Raw genomic sequence first — 24,768 nt, forward strand, 5'->3', positions numbered from 1 at the left:
ACACACACACACACGCCACCTTCCTGTTCTCTCTCAATGACACACACACACCACCTTCCTTTTCTCTCTCAATGACACACACACACACACACATGCCACCTTCCTGTACTCTCTCAATGACACACACACACCACCTTCCTGTTCTCTCAATGACACACACCACCTTCCTGTACTCTCTCAATGACACACACACACACACACAACCTTCCTGTTCTCTCTCAATGACACAAACACACACGCCACCTTCCTGTACTCTCTCAATGACACACACACACCCACCTTCCTGTACTCTCTCAATGACACACACCACACCTGTTCTCTCTCAATGACACACCCACCTTCCTGTTCTCTCTCAATGACACACACACACCACCTTCCTGTTCTCTCTCAATGACACGCACACACACACCACCTTCCTGTTCTCTCTCAATGACACACACCACCTTCCTGTTCTCTCTCAATGACACACGCCACCTTCCTGTACTCTCTCAATGACACACACACACCACCTTCCTGTTCTCTCTCAATGACACGCACACACACACACACACCACCTTCCTGTACTCTCTCAATGACACACACACACCTCCTTCCTGTACTCTCTCAATGACACACACACGCCACCTTCCTGTTCTCTCTCAATGACACACACACACACACAACTCTCCAATGTACTCTCTCAATGACACACACACACACACACACACACACACACACACACACCCCACCTTCCTGTTCTCTGTCAATGACACACACACACGCCACCTTCCTGTTCTCTCTCAATGACACACACACACACAGACACACACACACACACACACACACACACCACCTTCCTGTACTCTATCAATGACACACACACACACACGCCACCTTCCTGTTCTCTCTCAATGACACACACACACACACACCTTCCTGTTCTCTGTCAATGACACACACACACGCCACCTTCCGGTTCTCTCTCAGTGACACACACACACACCTTCCTGTACTCTCTCAATGACACACACACACACAGACACACACACACACACACACACCACCTTCCTGTACTCTATCAATGACACACACACACACCACCTTCCTGTTCTCTCTCAATGACACACACCACACTCTCTCAATGACACACACCACCTTCCTGTACTCTCTCAATGACACACACACACACACCACCTTCCTGTACTCTCTCAATGACACACACACCTTCCTGTCTCTCTCAATGACACACACCACCTTCCTGTACTCTCTCAATGACACAAACACACACACGCCACCTTCCTGTTCTCTCTCAATGACACACACACACGCCACCTTCCTGTTCTCTCTCAATGACACACACACACCACCTTCCTGTACTCTCTCAATGACACACACACACCACCTTCTTGTACTCTCTCAATGACACACACACACGCCACCTTCTTGTTCTCTCTCAATGACACACACACACACACCAACTTCCTGTACTCTCTCAATGACACACACACACACACACACACACACACACACACACACACACACACACACACGCCACCTTCCGGTTCTCTCTCAGTGACACACACACACGCCAACTTCCTGTACTCTCTCAATGACACACACACACACAGACACACACACACACACACACACCACCTTCCTGTACTCTATCAATGACACACACACCACCTTTCTGTTCTCTCTCATTGACACACACCAACATCCTGTTCTCTCTCAATGACACACACCACCTTCCTGTACTCTCTCAATGACACACACACACACACCACCTTCCTGTTCTCTCTCATTGACACACACCAACATCCTGTTCTCTCTCAATGACACACACCACCTTCCTGTACTCTCTCAATGACACACACACACACGCCAACTTCCTGTACTCTCTCAATGACACACACACACACGCCACCTTCCTGTACTCTATCAATGACACACACACACCACCTTCCTGTTCTCTCTCAATGACACACACCACCTTCCTGTTCTCTCTCAATGACACACGCCACCTTCCTGTTCTCTCTCAATGGCACACACACACACCACCTTCCTGTTCTCTCTCAATGACACACACACACACACACCACATTCATGTTCTCTCTCAATGACACACACACACCACCTTCCTGTACTCTCTCAATGACACACACACACACAGACACACACACACACACACGCCACCTTCCTGTTCTCTCTCAATGACACACACACACCACCTTCCTTTTCTCTCTCAATGACACACACACACACACATGCCACCTTCCTGTACTCTCTCAATGACACACACACACCACCTTCCTGTTCTCTCTCAAGGACACACACACCACCTTCCGGTTCTCTCTCAGTGACACACACACACACGCCACCTTCCTGTTCTCTCTCAATGACACACACCACCTTCCTGTACTCTCTCAATGACACAAACACACACACACCACCTTCCTGTACTCTATCAATGACACACACACACCACCTTCCTGTTCTCTCTCAATGACACACACCACCTTCCTGTTCTCTCTCAATGACACACGCCACCTTCCTGTTCTCTCTCAATGGCACACACACACACCACCTTCCTGTTCTCTCTCAATGACACACACACACACACACACACCACATTCATGTTCTCTCTCAATGACACACACACACCACCTTCCTGTACTCTCTCAATGACACACACACACACAGACACACACACACACACACACACACACACACACACACACACACACACACACACGCCACCTTCCTGTTCTCTCTCAATGACACACACACACCACCTTCCTTTTCTCTCTCAATGACACACACACACATGCCACCTTCCTGTACTCTCTCAATGACACACACACACCACCTTCCTGTTCTCTCTCAAGGACACACACACCACCTTCCGGTTCTCTCTCAGTGACACACACACACACGCCACCTTCCTGTTCTCTCTCAATGACACACACCACCTTCCTGTACTCTCTCAATGACACAAACACACACACACCACCTTCCTGTACTCTCTCAATGATACACACACACCACCTTCCTGTACTCTCTCAAAGACACACACACACAGCCCACCATTCCTGTACTCTCTCAATGACACACACACACACGCCACCTTCTGGTACTCTGTCAATGACACACACCACCTTCCTGTTCTCTCTCAATGACACACGCCACCTTCCTGTTCTCTCTCAATGAAACACACACACACACCACCTTCCTGTTCTCTCTCAATGACACACACACACGCCACCTTCCTGTTCTCTCTCAATGACACACACACCTTCCTGTTCTCTCTCAATGACACACACACCACCTTCCTGTTCTCTCTCAATGACACACACACACACCACCTTCCTGTACTCTCTCAATGACACACACACACCACCTTCTTGTACTCTCTCAATGACACACACACATGCCACCTTCCTGTTCTCTCTCAATGACACACACACACACACACCACCTTCCTGTACTCTATCAATGACACACACACACACCACCTTTCTGTTCTCTCTCAATGACACACACCACCTTCCTGTACTCTCTCAATGACACAAACACACACACGCCACCTTCCTTTACTCTCTCAATGACACACACACGCCACCTTCCTGTTCTCTCTCAATGACACACACACACGCCACCTTCCTGTTCTCTCTCAATGACACACACACACCACCTTCCTGTACTCTCTCAATGACACACACACACACCTTCTTGTACTCTCTCAATGACACACACACACGCCACCTTCTTGTTCTCTCTCAATGACACACACACACACACCAACTTCATGTACTCTCTCAATGACACACACACACACACACACACACACACACACACACACACTTCCTTCCTGTTCTCTGTCAATGACACACACACACGCCACCTTCCGGTTCTCTCTCAGTGACACACACACACACCAACCTTCCTGTACTCTCTCAATGACACACACACACACAGACACACACACACACACACACCACCTTCCTGTACTCTATCAATGACACACACACACACCACCTTTCTGTTCTCTCTCATTGACACACACCACCTTCCTGTTCTCTCTCAATGACACACACCACCTTCCTGTACTCTCTCAATGACACACACACACACGCCACCTTCCTGTACTCTCTCAATGACACACACACACACACCACCTTCCTGTACTCTATCAATGACACACACACACCACCTTCCTGTTCTCTCTCAATGACACACACCACCTTCCTGTTCTCTCTCAATGACACACGCCACCTTCCTGTTCTCTCTCAATGGCACACACACACCACCTTCCTGTTCTCTCTCAATGACACACACACACACACACCACATTCATGTTCTCTCTCAATGACACACACACACCACCTTCCTGTACTCTCTCAATGACACACACACACACAGACACACACACACACACACGCCACCTTCCTGTTCTCTCTCAATGACACACACACACCACCTTCCTTTTCTCTCTCAATGACACACACACACACACACATGCCACCTTCCTGTACTCTCTCAATGACACACACACACACACCTTCCTGTTCTCTCTCAAGGACACACACACCACCTTCCTGTTCTCTCTCAATGACACACACACACACACCACCTTCCTGTTCTCTCTCAATGACACACACCACCTTCCTGTACTCTCTCAATGACACAAACACACACACGCCACCTTCCTGTACTCTATCAATGACACACACACACCACCTTCCTGTTCTCTCTCAATGACACACACCACCTTCCTGTTCTCTCTCAATGACACACACCACCTTCCTGTTCTCTCTCAATGACACACACCACCTTCCTGTTCTCTCTCAATGACACACACACACACACACACCACATTCATGTTCTCTCTCAATGACACACACACACCACCTTCCTGTACTCTCTCAATGACACACACACACACAGACACACACACACACACACACACATGACACACACACACCGCCACCTTCCTGTTCTCTCAATGACACACACACACCACCTTCCTGTTCTCTCTCAATGACACACACACACACCACCTTCCTGTACTCTCTCAATGACACACACACCACCTTCCTGTTCTCTCTCAATGGACACACACACCACCTTCCTGTTCTCTCTCAGTGACACACACACACACCTTCCTGTTCTCTCTCAATGACACACACCACCTTCCTGTACTCTCTCAATGACACAAACACACACACACCACCTTCCTGTACTCTCTCAATGATACACACACACACCACCTTCCTGTACTCTCTCAAAGACACACACACACAGCCCACCATTCCTGTACTCTCTCAATGACACACACACACACGCCACCTTCTTGTACTCTGTCAATGACACACACCACCTTCCTGTTCTCTCTCAATGACACACGCCACCTTCCTGTTCTCTCTCAATGAAACACACACACACGCCACCTTCCTGTTCTCTCTCAATGACACACACACACGCCACCTTCCTGTTCTCTCTCAATGACACACACACACACCACCTTCCTGTACTCTCTCAATGACACACACACACCACCTTCTTGTACTCTCTCAATGACACACACACACGCCACCTTCTTGTTCTCTCTCAATGACACACACACACACACACGCCACCTTCCTGTACTCTATCAATGACACACACACACACCACCTTCCTGTTCTCTCTCAATGACACACACCACCTTCCTGTTCTCTCTCAATGACACACACCACCTTCCTGTACTCTCTCAATGACACAAACACACACACGCCACCTTCCTTTACTCTCTCAATGACACACACACGCCACCTTCCTGTTCTCTCTCAATGACACACACACACGCCACCTTCCTGTTCTCTCTCAATGACACACACACACCACCTTCCTGTACTCTCTCAATGACACACACACACCACCTTCTTGTACTCTCTCAATGACACACACACACGCCACCTTCTTGTTCTCTCTCAATGACACACACACACACACCAACTTCCTGTACTCTCTCAATGACACACACACACACACACACACACACACACACACACACACACACACACACACACACACACACACACCCCACCTTCCTGTTCTCTGTCAATGACACACACACACGCCACCTTCCGGTTCTCTCTCAGTGACACACACACACGCCAACTTCCTGTACTCTCTCAATGACACACACACACACAGACACACACACACACACACACACCACCTTCCTGTACTCTATCAATGACACACACACACACCACCTTTCTGTTCTCTCTCATTGACACACACCACCTTCCTGTTCTCTCTCAATGACACACACCACCTTCCTGTACTCTCTCAATGACACACACACACACGCCACCTTCCTGTACTCTCTCAATGACACACACACACACGCCACCTTCCTGTACTCTATCAATGACACACACACACCACCTTCCTGTTCTCTCTCAATGACACACACCACCTTCCTGTTCTCTCTCAATGACACACGCCACCTTCCTGTTCTCTCTCAATGGCACACACACACACCACCTTCCTGTTCTCTCTCAATGACACACACACACACACACCACATTCATGTTCTCTCTCAATGACACACACACACCACCTTCCTGTACTCTCTCAATGACACACACACACACAGACACACACACACACACACGCCACCTTCCTGTTCTCTCTCAATGACACACACACACCACCTTTTTCTCTCTCAATGACACACACACACACACATGCCACCTTCCTGTACTCTCTCAATGACACACACACACCACCTTCCTGTTCTCTCTCAAGGACACACACACCACCTTCCGGTTCTCTCTCAGTGACACACACACACACGCCACCTTCCTGTTCTCTCTCAATGACACACACCACCTTCCTGTACTCTCTCAATGACACAAACACACACACACCACCTTCCTGTACTCTATCAATGACACACACACACCACCTTCCTGTTCTCTCTCAATGACACACACCACCTTCCTGTTCTCTCTCAATGACACACGCCACCTTCCTGTTCTCTCTCAATGGCACACACACACACCACCTTCCTGTTCTCTCTCAATGACACACACACACACACACACACCACATTCATGTTCTCTCTCAATGACACACACACACCACCTTCCTGTACTCTCTCAATGACACACACACACACACACACACACACACACACACACACACACACACACACGCCACCTTCCTGTTCTCTCTCAATGACACACACACACCACCTTCCTTTTCTCTCTCAATGACACACACACACATGCCACCTTCCTGTACTCTCTCAATGACACACACACACCACCTTCCTGTTCTCTCTCAAGGACACACACACCACCTTCCGGTTCTCTCTCAGTGACACACACACACACGCCACCTTCCTGTTCTCTCTCAATGACACACACCACCTTCCTGTACTCTCTCAATGACACAAACACACACACACACCACCTTCCTGTACTCTCTCAATGATACACACACACACCACCTTCCTGTACTCTCTCAAAGACACACACACACAGCCCACCATTCCTGTACTCTCTCAATGACACACACACACACGCCACCTTCTTGTACTCTGTCAATGACACACACCACCTTCCTGTTCTCTCTCAATGACACACGCCACCTTCCTGTTCTCTCTCAATGAAACACACACACACGCCACCTTCCTGTTCTCTCTCAATGACACACACACACGCCACCTTCCTGTTCTCTCTCAATGACACACACACACACCACCTTCCTGTACTCTCTCAATGACACACACACACCACCTTCTTGTACTCTCTCAATGACACACACACACGCCACCTTCTTGTTCTCTCTCAATGACACACACACACACACACACGCCACCTTCCTGTACTCTCTCAATGACACACACACACACACACACACACACACCCCACCTTCCTGTTCTCTGTCAATGACACACACACACGCCACCTTCCGGTTCTCTCTCAGTGACACACACACACACGCCACCTTCCTGTACTCTCTCAATGACACACACACACACAGACACACACACACACACACCCACCTTCCTGTACTCTCTCAATGACACACACACACACACACACACACACACACCCCACCTTCCTGTTCTCTGTCAATGACACACACACACGCCACCTTCCGGTTCTCTCTCAGTGACACACACACACACGCCACCTTCCTGTTCTCTCTCAATGACACACACCACCTTCCTGTTCTCTCTCAATGACACACACCACCTTCCTGTACTCTCTCAATGACACACACACGCCACCTTCCTGTTCTTTGTCAATGAACACACACACACACGCCACCTTCCTGTACTCAATGACACACACACACACCTCACCTTCCTGTACTTTCTCAATGACACACACACACGCCACCTTCCTGTTCTCTCTCAATGACACACACACACACCACCTTCCTGTACTCTCTCAATGACATATACACACACACACACACCACCTTTCTGTACTCTTTCAATGACACACACACACACACACCACTTTCTGTACTCAATGACTTACACACACACACACCACCTTCCTGTACTCTCTCAATGACACACACACACACACACCTCCTTCCTGTACTCTCTCAATGACACACACACACCACCTTCCTGTACTCTCTCAATGACACACACACACACACACACACACACACCTTTCCTGTACCCTCTCAATGACACACACACACACTCCACCTTCCTGTACTCAATGACACACACACCACCTTCCTGTTCTCTCTCAATGACACACACACACACACACACACACACACACCTCCTTCCTGTACTCCCTCAATGACACACACACACGCCACCTTCGTCTTTTCTCTCAATGACACACACACCACCGTCCTGTACTCTCTCAATGAAACACACACACGCCACCTTCCTGTTCTCTCTAAATGACACACACACACGACCTTCATGTACTCTCTCAATGACACACACACCACCTTCCTGTACTCTCTCAATGGCACACACACACACCACCTTCCTGTTCTCTCTCAATGACACACACACACGACCTTCATGTACTCTCTCAATGACACACACACACCACCTTCCTGTGCTCTCTCAATGACACACACACACACACACGCCATCTTCCTGTATTCTCTCAATGACACACACACACACACACTCACATGCCACCTTCCTGTTGTTTCTCAATGACACACACACACACCACCTTTCCGTACTCTCTCAATGACACACACACACCACCTTCCTGTACTCTCTCATAGACACACACACTCACATTGGATAATTCAGTTACGCTCACATAAGCATTTATACTGTACTCATATCAGGAAATACACATTAAATGTTAAATCTCAGAAGGCATTCGATTTGTTGCAACTACTTTGATACTAACAGTACATGTCCTTCCATCATTTTGCAGAGGTCACATTTGATCTTATCAACGTTTTGTTGATCATATCAAATTGTTTTCATTCTTTGTTTGTGTGTGTGTGGGGGGGGGGTTGTGTGTGTGTGTGTGTGTGTGTGTGTGGGGGGGGTTGTGTGCGTATCTGTGTGTGTGTGTTTGCATTTGTGTGCATGTCTGTGTTTGTGGCCATATCAGTGTGAGAAAGACAGAGATAAGGAGAGCTACAATATACAGAGAAATTCGGGCTTCAAAAATACCACGTCAATTTAGTCAATGTTTCCAAGTGCCCTACTTTCCCTGAAATGGGCAAGAGCATAAACAGGCGCTGACGAGAGTCATGAGATTAGAGGGAGGGAGAGGACGAGCGAGGGGAGAGACAGAAATTGAAATGAGCAGAGAGAGACTCCTTTCTTGCTGATGGAACAGAACAGAAAACTGGGCATGAACTAAATATGCCCTGAGAACAAACTTAATTCTGGTCCAAACTGTTGTCTGTTTTACAGATTCAGCTGTTGAGGCTCCAGTGTCTAATGCAAGAGATGTAATGCTGAAAAAGTGAATCCCCAGTTCTCACAAATGAATGACCTAGAAAGTTAATATTTATTAGCTGGGGAGACACACGGAGTCAGAGACCCTTCATTGTGGGCCGTATGTCATCGCTGGCAGCATGTCACTTTCCTCTTGCCACAAGCCAACAGAAACTGCAAAGGGTGTCAGAAGAATAGCTCAGCCATCAATATTAACTTCCAAACAGAAATGTTAGTGAACCAATAGCAAGACATCCAGTAGGCGAATAGAAAGAAAGTTCACAACAACATGAAATATGCATTGGTTTTCCCAGTGTCGATCCCAGTGTGCATTTGGTCATTGTTTTGATTGTGTTTAATGTGGTGAATGTACTATCCTGGGTTGAGTGTATTGAAGCAAGCGGAGGGGGAAGGGGGATGAGGGGAGACAGTGGTCAGCTGAAATCTCTTTATCGTCAGCTGACGAGTAGAGGGGGAGAGAATGAAAAAGGAGGGGGGGGACAGAGAGAGGGAACAGAGAGGGGAAAATACATGGAACAAGAGTGGGAGAGAAAGAAAGGGCGAGAGTGTCTGTAAACCCTAAATCCAGAACCTCTGTTAGTGTTCACAAACGATTCGTAGTAAGGCTGTAACTGGCCTCCAACCTCTCTCTCCTGGAATGAGCTGCCAGGAAACTTTCCCTTCGAACTCTTCTCCTCCTCGGAATATTAGAACCAGAAACGAGCAGAAAGATGTACTATCGAGCAGAAAGAACATAAGCAGGCAGAAAAGCAGAGAAATAGCTCATTGAGGCTAAATATATTACACACAGAGAGATTGTTAGGGACATACACAAGATGTTAGATATAGCCGACCCACCATATGACCATCCTACAGTATGACCAATTAACCTCTCAGGCCACCCCAACAAAGAAGCAGTATATTGACCAATACAAACCCAGCTTATGTTACTCTGCCCTCGTGAGAAAGAGAGACTCTTCAACTTCAAGGGTTGTCATTGTGACCCTACACTCTTAGAAACAAGGGTTCCAAAAGGGTTCTTCGGCTGTCCACATAGGAGAACCTTTTTTGGTTCCAGGTAGAATCCTTTTCGGTTCCAGCCAGGTATAACCCTTTTTGGTTCCATGGAGAACCCTCTGTAGAAAGGGTTCTACCTGTAGCCAAAAATGGTTCTTCAACGGGTTCTCCTATGGGGATAACCAAGGAACCCTTTAAGGTTCAATATTTCTTTCCACTGGCCTTTCCCCTGCTGGTGTATCTATGGTAACCCCCCTTTTGTGTACAATGTATTGGCAAGTATCTTTCAGTGGGTCGCTCCATTAGGAGTAGTTCTTCTGACTATGTTGTGGAAGTGTTTGATAGGTTTGTATGAATGTGTCTCTCTCTCCCCCCCAGGTGAGGTTTTGTGGGTAGACGTGTGACATCATGGCTCAGGTGCTGCACATGGACCCCAGCTTCCCAGGAGGTATGGTTCTAACTCTACTCTTTCTATTTCTTAACATCATAATACTGAATCATCTTCCACAAACTATCATGTGAATAATCTATTTCTCATGTAGGGACTGTTTCCCAGACACAGATTAAGACCATAAAGTCATTTCATTGGAGTTTCTCCCTTTGGCTTTTCAGTCCAGGATTTAACTTAATCGGCCTTGGCCTGAAGTGTTTAACATCCAAAATAACTTAGATCAACCTAAAGTCTTTAGATACCTTAAACCGATCAAGGTCTGGCTATAACCGACTCCTTTATTTATCAAACTTTGTTTCTACCTAATTTGTGTAGCTACTATTAGAGTATATACCCAAACACTCCGTATCCTCGAGAGATGATGCTATTTTCTGAAGTCTGAGTCCGAGATTAGATGGCAGATTTCCACTTGTTTTAACTCTATTTCCTGTTCCCTGCAGGGAAGCTTACCCCGTCCGCTCCCCCCTCCCTGCACGGGAAGGAGCAGGAGGCGCCCTACTCTGTGGAGACCCCCTACGGCTACCGTCTGGACCTAGACTTCCTCAAGTATGTCAACGACATTGAGAAGGGAAACACCATCAAGAAGGTCCCCGGTCAGCGCCGGCCCCGCTACGGGTCACTCCCCCGGGGGTACGGCTACACAGGCTCCTGGTGGACCTCCACAGAGTCCCTGTGCTCCAACACCAGCCAGGACAGTCGCCAATCATCCTTCTCCTACTGCGCCCCGGGCTATCACCCACACAACTCCCACTCCCAGAGGCCCAGCTTCAGCACGGCCCGGGTGGAGAAGACCCTGCTGGACGCCCGCAGGAAGTTGGAGGAAGAGAAAGAAGGGGGCCCCAGGAGGTTCTCCAGCACACTTGGTAGCATGCACAACAGCATGGCCGGATCCACCACCTCCCTGAGCAGTGCCCACAGCTACAACCGCACCCATGGAGGAGGAACGGGCTCCTTCACCCCCATGAGCTCCGGCCTGTCCACGCCCGTGTCGCCCACCCCGGCCCACCTGCAGCATGTAAGAGAGCAGATGGCGGTGGCTCTGAGGAAGATCCGGGAGCTGGAGGAGCAGGTGAAGACCATCCCCGTGCTACAGGTGAAGATCTCTGTGCTGCAGGAGGAGAAGAGGCAGCTAAGCGTCCAGCTGAAGAGCCAGAAGTTTCTGGGACACACCCTTGGCTTCGGCAGAGTGGGCCGGCCCCGAGGGGAGCTCTACATCGACATCCCAGAGGAGGAGGTGAGCTCTGGAGCTGGAGCCACCACCAGGGTTGCAGCAGGGCCTCTGTCCCCCACCACCCCCACCACCCCTGAGGACTCCAGGCCGCAGGCAGACTCAGGCTGTGAGATTGAGGACACAGTGATAGTGGGTGGAGCGCGGCCGGCTGGGCAGAGGGAAGTGCGTACCATTGGGGTGGGACCAGAGGAGGCGAGGGGCAGCCAGCAGGTGGATGTGGGCATTGGGGTGCAGGAGCAGGACCTGGGGCTGGTGCCGGAGACAGAGGCCCTGAAGAGCCAGGTGGGCCAGCTGAAGGGCCAGCTGAAGAGTACGATGCAGGAGCTGCAGGCTGCCCAGCAGCAGGTGCAGGCAGCTAAGAGGGAGAGGCAGGCTCAGGCCCCCCAGGCAAACCACTCGGTCAGGGCCACCAGTCTGAGCTGGCAGGAGCAGCAGGGACACAGCCTGCAAACGGTAGTCAGCTTTACCCAGCAGCCCCATCACCGGGCACAGAGGTCTGTGGGAATCCAGGTGTACACGCTGGAGCAACCAGCCACTGTGGTGGGGGTGGGCACGTTGCTCCGAGCAGAGGGGTGCAGTTCCACCTCCCTCCCTCCAGGTGGTACAGTCCTGGAGGGAACCCACAGAGGACATGCACAGGCCCTGGGCCCAGAGGGTAGGTCTGACTTCAGTGATAAGTTACAAGTGATATCAAATTAAATTAAGTAGGTTTAAATGGGGTGGCAGGGTAGTCTAGTGGTTAAGAGCGTTGGGCCAGTAACCTAAAGGTCACTGGTTCAAATCCATGAGCCGACTAGATGAAAGATGTGCCCCTGAGCAAGGCACTTACCCCTATATGCTCCTGTAAAATATACAAATGTTTTCTATAACAACTAGTTAAGTTAAAAATCATGTGTTTTCTTTGATTGTTGATCCCTTCCATCTTTTGTCCTCTTCCTTTCCATTCCTCCAGATGCAGCTGTTGAACTGCCCATCGCCATCTCCTCCAAACAGGTCCGAGAGGTCCTAAGAAGTGAGCTGTCCACCTCTGTGCCTGTCACTAGTCCTGCCATCGCCATTGATACCATTGGTAATCAGATGGCTTTGCTGCATCTGAAGGAAGGAGAGACACCCCAGCACACTGCCATAAACACTGTCCAGTCTCAAGAAGACCCATCAAAGCCAGGTAGCTATGGACCGTACAACTCCTTACCTTAACCCTCCCGCTAACTGTCCCTGACGTAACGTAACATAACATTGTGGCAACATTGGGTCTTCTCTCCAGCTGCAGCAGCCTCTCCCCAGACCGCCCTGAGGTCCATTATGAAACGTAAGGCAGAAGGAGAACCTGGCTCTCCATCCACCAAGAAGAACCTGCAGTTCACTGGAGTCAATGGAGGGTACGTGTGTTATTGATAGTGTATGACATTGTTTACATGTAACAGTGTATTCATGTTACACTACAGAAAGCGTGAGTTGACGTGTGTGATAGATCAGTTCTGTCCTGCAGGTATGAGTCCACCTCGTCAGACGACAGTAGCAGTGAGAGTTCAGAGGAGAGTGATGCCAGTGAATATCATGAGACCACAGAGAAACTCCCAGAAGCACCAGAGTCTGCAGCGGGACGGCACCAGCAAGCAGCAGCAGTCCCAGTCTCCTCCACAAGGCCAGAGCATGTCACTCCGCTCCCAGCCACCACCGTCCAACCCCCAGCCTGCGAACCTGCCTCTGAGCAGAGCACCAGCCAATCAGCAACCGTAAGCATAGGACTGCAGCAAGTAGCCACCTTATCACCAGCCTTGAACACTGCCGTGCAACAATGTGCCTCTGACTCTGCTCCCACTGAGACGACCTACCCGTCTCCAGCCAATGACTATGTCCGTCAGGGGAGTATTGTCCAATCATCGGTCCCAGACCCCATCCCTCAGGAGTGTACCTCCATAAATACTAGCACTGAACCCACTACACCTGAGCAGTGCACCGTGCAATCAGCTGCTACCTGTTCTGCACCCCCCAAGCCACCCAGATGCCAACCAGAAGCCACTAACCCGGAAGTAAAGCAGGGTGTCACCCAATCAAATACCACTGATGTCACCGTTCAGCTCGATGCCATCAAATCACAAACTACTGACCTCGCCCCTCAGCATTGGGCCACCCAATCATCAGCTACTGAACAAAGCTCCCAGCAGAGGAGAGTCCAGTCACCAGCCTCGACACCAACACCTGGAAACGCCCCAAGTGCTACTGGAGCAGCCAATCAAGAAACCAGGTAAACCAGCACAACCATTTAAAAACTCTAATCAGTAGATTCGTCATTCCATGAATGATCTCAAGTGCAGTATGATATTGTGTATGTGTGTGTTTGAATTTGCTGTGTTTTCTTTCATCTCTGTCAGCCTGGAGTTCAGTGAGAGCCTGATGGCATCTCTCCATGCCCTGCAGAAAGCCCTGGGTGAACCCAATGCGTTCAGCCAGCAAGCAGCAGTATGCTATTCTCTCTGCCCACCATGCCAGTTTAGATGACTTCATCTGTGACTTGTCATTTCATATAGTCACTTTCTACATGATTGTGTTCATGTAACCGACACGGATTTGAACTCTGGTCTCCTGCACTTTACAATTCTGGGTTATCCCATTAAGCTAAAGCTGTTAGGCCTACATCCATCTGTGTATCATAAACAGTGTGAGTTACTTTGACCAGTCCTGTCTGGTTGTTAGTCTGAGACCGGTCTCTGTGTTTTCCCTCCCCAGAGGACAGCCTACACCACGGTGCTCCAGGAGTGGCTTCGTGTGTCCTGTCACAAGGCAGCTGACACTGCCATGGTCAGGGCCTATATGGATACCTTCTCCTCCGTCTCCCCACAGCTGCTGAAGTTTGTGGTCAATATGGCCGACGGCAACGGCAACACGGCCCTGCACTACACAGTCTCCCACTCCAACTTCCCTGTGGTCAAGCTGTTGCTGGACACTGGTGAGTGACTGGGGGATGTGTGTGTTTACAGACAAGAGAATAGTGGTTTACTTTTATGGTGGACAAGTAAGTGTTTGGTTTGTTTGTACAGTACATGGATCAGCACTGTATGAATGTGTAACTCTAACAGACTTGTGGTCTGCCTCAGAGCCATAGATACCATTGACTGTATGCATAACCTTGATGTACTGCATGACTGTTAGTGGAATGGCTTAGGGATATAACTCCCATAATAAACGTGTCCTGGTCGCTCTCTCCCTGTCAGGCCTGTGCAACGCTGACAAGCAGAACAAGGCCGGGTACACAGCCATCATGCTGACAGCTCTGGCTGCCTTCCACTCTGACAGTGACCTTCACACGGTCCTGCAGTTGCTGCGCACAGGGGACGTGAACGCCAAAGCCAGCCAGGTACACTATGCCCCCTGCTGGACAGCAGGCCTCCCTGCACACAGCCAAGCTCAGGCAGACCCGATGACATCCCTCCCGAGCCCCTGACAGAATGGCTTTTTCAGCTACTTCAGTTAGTTGGCTCCTTTGCATGTATGTTGCTGATAGCTCCACATTGTATCTATGTTCTGGTTATGTTGGACCAGGACGGGTCTTTTCTTGCCTCCAATGGTTTTGTAATTTGGTGTAAGAAAAGCTGACTGTTGGTGTTCGGCCACCTCTTGTAACTACTGCCTGGAGTTTTTCCAGGTCAGAAGGTCACACGGTCAGGAGACTGGTAAAACTCGTGGCCTTCCTAACGGGTAACTGTTGTATGTTGTTAGGCGGGTCAGACGGCGTTGATGCTGGCAGTGAGTCACGGGCGAGGGGACATGGTACGGGCGCTGCTCTCCTGCGGGGCACAGGTCAACATCCGCGACGACGACGGCTCCACGGCTCTCATGTGTGCCTGCGAGCACGGCCACGTCGACATCGTGCGTCAGCTGCTGTCTGTGCCAGGCTGTGATGTCACCCTCACTGATAACGTGAGTCAACAAACCTTCTCCCAAACTTCTAGGATTTTACATAGCATTTTACTAGTTGCTTTTCCACCCCATTTTCCCTACTCTCTGTCTAACAGTATATGTGAGTCTCCCATGTTAATGCAGTGTCTTTGACTGTTTGTTTTCTACTCTCTCTTATTTTGCTCTCTGCAGTGCAGCTCTGCGCACCAGCTCCCAACCCTGTCTCTCATCCTTCCCTCAGCCTGACCTACTTTGTCTTGCCTTTCTCACCCTCCCTCTCTTTGGCAACCCAACCTATGGTTATCTCTCTCTCTCCACTAGGATGGCAGTTCAGCCCTGTCCATAGCCCTGGAGGCCAGTCAGAATGACATCGCTGTGCTTCTCTACGCTCACCTCAACTTCGCCAAGCCTCCTTCCCCTGTAAGTGTTGTCAAACAGAGAATTTCCGTTAACATTTCAACAAAAGCCAACACACACTCATTTGTGGGTGCATCAGGTGATGATTTATAAATGCTGTTTTACCCTCAAGGTATCACCAAAGTCTCCTCTTTTGGGATCCTCTCCCCCCTCTGGTGAAACAAAGTGACCACACTGTAAGATACCTTTTGGAGAATTTAGCAGCCCCTCTTCAACCAGCTCCTCAACCATTCCACCACAAGTGTTGATATCTGTGTATTATGTGTGTGTGTGTTCGAGTCTGTCTGTGTGTATTTGTGTGTGGGAGAGTGATTGTAATGGTCTTTTTCCTCTTCTCTCTGTCTGTTCTCTCCGTATGTACTGTGTGTGCACGTCGGCATGAAACCCAGCACTTGACCCGATCCTAACGCATCTTTTCTTTAAACGGAAAGGAATTCGTCGTGATGCTATACTCACATGTAGTTGTTTACGCACAAGAGTCCGTTTTTTGTTGTTGTTAGTGTCGGTTGAAATCAATCTCCGATAATGTTCACAGGACAGAATAAGCCGTTGCCCTTTGTAACAGCTCAACACACAAACTCAACTCAGCAATAATCCCACTTCCATTAATTTAGTGTTTTTTATTGCCGCTCGATAAGCAAGATTGTATAACTTTACCCTAGTTCATTATTGTCGCTTATTTTTTTGTTTCCGTTGAATTTGTTACTTATTACTGTTCCAGCGATTATATGTAATTCTATATATCATTGATAATCGATCAGTTGCAGTGACACAGTAGGAATATGTTGTGTCTCATCACAATCATTTGTGGAATGCATAAAGTCACCCATATCACTGTAAAAATGATTAATTGACCCATATCATTCTAAAACTACAAAATCACCCATTTCATTCTAAAATACACATATCTCTCTGAAGTGTCCTTTATCGATTGTATCAGTCAGCTGATTGGTGCTAAAACAATTCTGATACAGCACTCCAGTTTAATTCCGTACAATAAATGGAGATTTCTACACAACCTTTATTTACCCTAAAGTATTTTTGATAGTGTATTTTTATTCAATTCAAATTTCACATAGGTAATGGTATGGATCTCCGACACTTATAACAGATGACAACCTTTACACACAGCATTGCTACTTTAGATGTCAGACAGCTAGCTGTGACGGGGCCTACAGCACCCTTATCAGGATAGTGTTGTTTAAATGATGGTCTTACTGGCTAACTTCCAACCACATTTTAGTCGTTGTAACAGTTAACAATTTTTTTTCTGCATTTTTATCCATAGATCTTCCCCTCATAACAAACTCTTTTGTTACACTGTATGTTGTGGTGATCCGTCTGAGTGTAAAGATCATAATATGTGATGACCAGACAGATAATTCCCAACAAAAGATTTGGTAACAGCAACATTATCGTTGAGGTCAATAACAGTTGTAATGTTCATGAGAAGGCAACTAGAAATGGTAGCTACTCAAACTGTCCAATAAAGGTACTACATTTCTGAAATGAAAGATTGTTTATTTTTTTTGAATAAAGGTTTTACGAGTGGTTTTACTGAGGGAAGGAGTGACGTGGGGTGTTTGGGTACTGACTAGGGTGTGTAAGGTGGTAGGCAAGGTTAAAATTGCTGTTCAGTGGGCACCCTTTTTGGATTGGTTGGTAACTAGAAAGTGACAGAATGGACTATGGAGCTAATGAAGAATTTGCATTGTAATATAGGTATACCAAAATTATAATAATATATGACATTATTCTACAGTAGTAGTGATGCATAAAATTATAATTTAAAAATGATTGAAGTCCAGAAAACAGAAATACACTGAGTAGACCAAACATTAAGGACACCTTCCTAATCTGGAGTTGCCTCACCCTCTGACTGGCACAGATACACAGTCATGTCTCAATTGTCTCAAGGCCTGAAAATCCTTCTTTAACCCGTCTCCTCCCCTTCGTCTACACTGATTGAAGTGGATTTAACAGGGGACATCAGTAAGGGATCATAGACTGACCAGGTGAATCCAGCTAAAAGCTGTCATGGAAAGAGCAGGTGTTCTTAATCTTTTGTATATCATTTGTGTCTCAATTTGGATTTGTCTTTTAGTCAATTCCCCCACCTTTAATACAGGATTTCCTTCCCACAATTAGATTTTATAATGTTTTATATTTGTTTTACATTCGTTTTTATACATTTATATTTGTATTACTTGTTCACAACTATAGGTTTACCTACTGGCACATTTTGTTTTTGTTATTTTGTCTTCTGTAATATGCTCAGTTTGTATTTTTCCCCATTTGGTTTTATGGTATTTGGATGAAAATAATAAATCAGCCTTCATCGTAAATCGTCTCTGTGTGTGTTTCTAGTAACAGTCGAAACTGGACCAATCTCTCTGATTACAATAAGGTCTTCTTGAATCTTCAATACAACGTGGATGATACTGTAATTTATAATACATTCCAAGACAATGTTCTTCTGCCCTTACATAGGCTATTAGCCTAATCCGTGAATCTAATAATCATAATCACAATAATAAAAGTAGGCTATTAGCCTACTCTGCAGTGGGTATTGAACAGGACCTTGCATGCAATTAACGTTTGGCAAGGAGTTTGAATAGAGCATTTCTCGAGCCAGCTGTAGCCTAATTGTGCATGATTTGACCAACAGAGCGCGCTGTTGCATTTAGTGTATTTGTAGATTTCTTGGGCACGCCGCGCACGCTGTCATGTCTACAGAAGACCAGCAGAGGACGCTGGTAAACTGTATTTGTGTTGGAGACTAAAAATATTTTTTTTTCCCCCCAATTTCCCTCAAAAATAACATAAACGAAACCATCAAAAGGGCAGACTTTGGCAAATAACCCAAATCCACTGCGCAATGCTTAGGCTGCCAAAAAACCCTTCTCAAAATCAAATCGCCTGCTGCCAATGCCATCAACATTATAAACACTTGAATCTGGTCTATTAATTACCTCATGCATTAGAAATGTTCCATTACGATTTCCAATCGTATGCCTATTGCATGTGACATGGGCCTATTGTAAACTAAAGCTGTAAGTTATTAACATGTTCGTCTTGATTTGGCTATGTTGCGAAGAATATAGATTTTGCCTCCGAAGAATCCATCATATTTTACATTTTGACACAGTTGACCCCATTGATTGATTGGCTTTGATTGATTTACTGGTCTATTGATATGTCGATTTTAAAAAGTTATGTGAAATTACGAAATATACCTTCATTGTGATACAAAAATGTGTTTAAATAAGTGAAACTAACGCATTGATGAAATTGAGACTGTATGGCCAATGAATGCCCCATGTATGGCCCGTGATACAAACAGGATAATGACAATCAGCATGACTTTCTTACAAAAAGGTCAAATGTTCAGAATGTGCCTATCAATGCTATTAATAGCCAATTGACCTCAAACAAGGAAAGTGACTCTGATGTCGTAGGGCATACTAACCCGGAAATATTCTCTGAATCGAAGTACATGCATACCATCCCAGTGCCACGCTAACTGAGCGACTAGGGTGGAACCGGAACACTGTGATAAAACTGACGCATGTTTCCTTTGAGATATGCAGAGACAAAGATAGATGCCCTTTCTCAATATGCACCCCACCTCTTGTTAGAGCACCAAATCGTCCAAATATGAGCTCACTGCTAGACAAGTTTAAATTCACATTATTTCCAATTGTGTGTTCGTTTTATAGGCCTATATACAGTACCAGTCAAACGTTTTGACACACCTACTCATTCAAGGGTTTTTATTTATTCTTACAATTTTGTAGAGTAATAGTGAAGACAAACTATGAAATAACACATATGCAATCATGTAGTAATGAAAAAAGTGTTAAACAAATCAACATATTTTATATTTGAGATTCCTCAAAGTAGCCACCCTTGTGGCATGGTAGGGGTGATATACAGATGATAGCCCTATTTAAATGACCAAGCCCATATTCTGTCAAGAACAGCTCAAACAAGCAAAGATAATAAACAGTCCATCATTACTTTAAGACACAAAGGTCAATCAAAGTGGAAAATTTCCAGAACTTTGAAAGTTTCCTCATGTGCAGTCGCAAAAACCATCAAGTGCTGCGCATGTGTAGATCCCACCGTGAAGTATGGAGGATGATGTGTGTGGTTGCTTTGCTGGTGACACTGTTTGTGATTCAGATGTAAAGGCACACTTAACCATCATGGCTACCACAGCATTCTGCAGCAATATACCATCCCATCTGGTTTTGGCTTAGTGGGACTATCATTTGTTTTTCAACAGGGAAATGACCCAACACGCCTCCAGGCTGTGTAGGGGCTAGTTGAACAAGAAGGAAAGTGATGGAGTGCTGCATCAGATGACCTGGCCTCCACCAAATGGAGATGGATTGGGATGAGTTGGACCGCAGAGGGAAGGAAAAGAAGCCAACAAGTGCTTAGCATGTATGGGAATTGCTTCAAGACTGTTGGAAAAGCATTCCAGGTGAAGCTGTAAGAGTGAATTTGACAGGTAGCCGAGTGGTTAGAGTGTTGGGCCAGTAACCAAAAGGTTGCTGTGTCGAATCCCCGATCTGTCGTTCTGCCCCTGAACAAGGCAGTTAACCCACTGTTCCCCGGTAGGCTGTCATTGTAAATAATAATTTGTTCTTAACTTACTTACCTAGTTAAATAAAGGTTACAAAAATAGAAAACTGCTGAGAGTGTGCAAAGCTTTCATCAAGGCAAAGGGTGGCTATTTGAAGAATCTCAAATATAAAATATATTTTGGGATTTGTTTAACACTTTTTTTGGTTGCAAGATGATTCCATATGTGTTCATTCATAGTTTTGCTGTCTTCACTATTATTCTACAATGTAGGAAAATAGTAAAAATACAGAAAAACTCTTGAATGTGTAGGTGTGTCCAAACTTTTGACTTATACTGTTTATGCAAATTCTGCCTACCCGAGGCAAATAAAAGTTAACCTGGGCAACATGATTGGCTACCTTACTTTTCCTACAGACGTGTATGAGAAAACAAGGAACGTTTTGATGTAACTACTATAACATAATACGGATGAATATATTGATTATTCCGTTGATAAGAATTCGTTGCTGCATGTGATATTTGACAAAATATACTCTCTCTCGTGACCCCAGCGTCAAAGAGAGGTTTCTCAATCTCACTTAGGCCAAAGGCATAAGAGTTAAAGTAGGCTTGGCTACATTGTCTAATGGCTCCTATTTTACTGCCCCCTCAAACAGAATGAAGTGAAGAGCATGGACCTGTGCTCAACAATATATTTGATTATTCATACAAAATGTCCTCTATAATAAAATATATATGTGTATTCCATTATAGAACATGTATTTAGTTGTACTGTCTGCCGAGCGCAGAGATGACCACGGTCAGGAACTTCTGCCAGGCAGCTTGGACGTCTGGCGTGAAGCCGCGCCTCATCTGGGAAGCCAGAACAACGGTGAGGCAGTCGCCCAGCAGCTGGCAGAAGGAAACGATTAAAACCTTAGACATTTATTTGCAACAGCAGTATCCTCTTTGTCAGGAATTGTGAAAAACTGAGTTTAAATGTATTTGGCTAAGGTGTATGTAAACATCCGACTTCAACTGTATATCAATTTTGGGAATTAATAATATATATCCATTGATTCTTAAAGAATATAACTTGTAAATTCCTCATGAGATCAGTTCAACCGTCACACCCAATAAGAACCCAACATATAAGCTTGTTTTACTCTTTTACTCTGTTTGCAAACAAATTACATGTAAATAGACACTGCATAGCCTCAAAACATGGTTAAAACTATAATTTTGAGATCATGGACAGTCAGTCCTTGCATCCATAGCTCTGTCTACGATTTTGAGAGTGGTCACATCTCTCTATGCTCATCCCTCAGCTTTTTACCAAAACAGACCATGACTACTTTGTCATTGTTTCAACTAAGGATTCTAGCTTTATCCACATCAACATGAGATACATTTTTGTTTATTAATAACAATAAATCAGTTAGTCAAAAGAACCCTATAAAATACAACATACATTTATCAGAGGCACCTCCTGTCCTTTGAGTTTAGGAAATTGTATTTTAGAAATACTATCAATCCATTCATAATATATACATAGTCCTTAATTAGCCTAATTATCTAATATATATGACTTTGTTATATCAAATCGTTTTTTCCATTTTGTTTATGTGGTCCTATGTCAAATAGTTTGTTCAATCTTGTTAATCAATAGCAAGTTCTAAGCAAACCATTTGATTGATCTATAGGCTCCTATTTCAACTTTGTTCCCCTTCTCTGATTTCATTTATTTATTTCTAAACTTTTACAGGTAACTTCTCTAAGCACCGCTTTTGTGGAAATGTTTTGCATATAGTTTCCATTTTCTTTATGAATACCTTTCTGACTTTCGATGTCTTTCAGACCTGCAAAGAGCAACTTATTTAATCATATCAGGTCCTGTGCTCTACAAAACAACGAATTAAAAACCAAAGTAAAGACCAAAAAACGTAATTATGTCCGTTTTAACAATTAATTATATTTTAGAACAATACAGAGCTGAGCACAGTGCTGATCAATGCTGCAATCCGTCTGGTCTGATCCTTCTGTCCACATCTTATCGGTACTTCTCAGACAGAGCCCGGCCCACCGCTGCCAGGAACTTGTCCATGGCCACATGAGCTTCGGGGTTGAAATCATTGGGGAACAAGATAGCCAGCACCACCAAGATGTTGTGGGACAGGATCTACAGGAGGAAAGGAATGGACATTAGTACGCTACATGTTTTAACAGGATATTTTATTTAATCATCTACGTTGTCCATTTTACTGTAAAGAGTACCCGATATATTCTAAATGCAACTATACATTTTCATTTGGTGTCAACGGTAAACAAATTATTATAAATAATGCTGTGACTGTCCTGACCTTGAAGTTGGCGGGATCGACACGCAACTTGAAGGCATGCAGCTCGCTGAGGGCGAGGAGACCTGCGCTGATGTCGTCGATGCTGGCCACGGCTAAACTGATGCCTCCCATGATGGTCCCACCGTGCTTCCTGACTGGGGCAGAGCCGGGGCTCAGGTCCTTCCAGTGGGAGAAGTAGGTCTTGGTCTGGGGGTACACAACCAGCGTCCTGCACCGGAAGAAAAAACACATGTCAAGAAAGATGGAACACTAACACCAAACAGTCTACATTTTTACTTTAACAACAGCTATAATATTAGCAGCACGACAGCCATTACCTAGACAGAGCATCGCAGCCGATGTCTTCAGCTTTGCCGGCCACCTTAGCCCAGAAGGCCTTGACCATTTTCTTGTCCTTAGCGGTGAGACTCATGGTTGTAGTTAAATACGATGCTGGAGTAGAAGTTCAGTGATGAGCTCTTACAAACGAAGACCTTTTATATTAGCCGCGAGCCCCACCCAATGCAGACCCACCTCCAAGATAAACAAGATACAACATGCCTTTTGTTAATGTTCAATAGGCACAATCCCTCTCAAGTTATTACATTTCTGCTTATTTTACTGGACAAAAACACAAGTTGGTACAATCCTCCATACAATACTTACAAAGACATTGTTAGCACCTGCTGAGCAGCACACAATATCAAACATAAAACACACAGGGTAGAGATGGATAAAAAAATGTAGATATATACATGATTATGACAGTCATTGAAGTCTACGAAGTTTTTAGTATTAGAGATGTGTTGAGAGGTTTTTTAATGCTGGTAGTTTTCACAAGGGAGTCGGTAATTTCCATATTTTATTTCAGTACAAAATAATTCAATATTCGTTTATTTATTTATCACTCTGGCTT

At 46.0% G+C, this 24,768-nt stretch overlaps 2 protein-coding genes across 2 annotated transcripts in view; one reads left to right on the top strand and one right to left on the bottom strand.

Annotated features, from left to right (window-relative positions):
• Positions 1 to 18,455, top strand: part of LOC135555614 (KN motif and ankyrin repeat domain-containing protein 2-like) — a 44,022-nt gene extending 25,567 nt beyond the window's left edge. The window contains exons 3-13 of the mRNA XM_064988220.1: positions 11,321 to 11,390; positions 11,834 to 13,279; positions 13,577 to 13,789; positions 13,889 to 14,003; positions 14,114 to 14,872; positions 15,000 to 15,087; positions 15,355 to 15,574; positions 15,840 to 15,982; positions 16,345 to 16,545; positions 16,846 to 16,944; positions 17,054 to 18,455. Coding sequence (XP_064844292.1) covers positions 11,351 to 11,390; positions 11,834 to 13,279; positions 13,577 to 13,789; positions 13,889 to 14,003; positions 14,114 to 14,872; positions 15,000 to 15,087; positions 15,355 to 15,574; positions 15,840 to 15,982; positions 16,345 to 16,545; positions 16,846 to 16,944; positions 17,054 to 17,110 — 3,381 coding nt within the window. The 5' untranslated portion in view covers positions 11,321 to 11,350 and the 3' untranslated portion in view covers positions 17,111 to 18,455. The remainder of the gene's footprint in view (positions 1 to 11,320; positions 11,391 to 11,833; positions 13,280 to 13,576; positions 13,790 to 13,888; positions 14,004 to 14,113; positions 14,873 to 14,999; positions 15,088 to 15,354; positions 15,575 to 15,839; positions 15,983 to 16,344; positions 16,546 to 16,845; positions 16,945 to 17,053) is intronic.
• A 5,108-nt stretch (positions 18,456 to 23,563) lies between these two features.
• On the bottom strand, positions 23,564 to 24,285 carry LOC135555620 (hemoglobin embryonic subunit alpha-like). Its single transcript, XM_064988225.1, has 3 exons — positions 24,191 to 24,285; positions 23,874 to 24,081; positions 23,564 to 23,692 (listed from the first exon to the last, which is right to left on the bottom strand). Exons 1-3 carry the CDS (start codon positions 24,283 to 24,285, stop codon positions 23,564 to 23,566), a joined length of 432 nt encoding a protein of 143 aa, XP_064844297.1.
• Positions 24,286 to 24,768: the final 483 nt, after the last annotated feature.

This window comes from Oncorhynchus masou, chromosome 15 (assembly GCF_036934945.1).
Source record: "Oncorhynchus masou masou isolate Uvic2021 chromosome 15, UVic_Omas_1.1, whole genome shotgun sequence".
NCBI classification, from domain to species: Eukaryota; Metazoa; Chordata; class Actinopteri; order Salmoniformes; family Salmonidae; genus Oncorhynchus; species Oncorhynchus masou.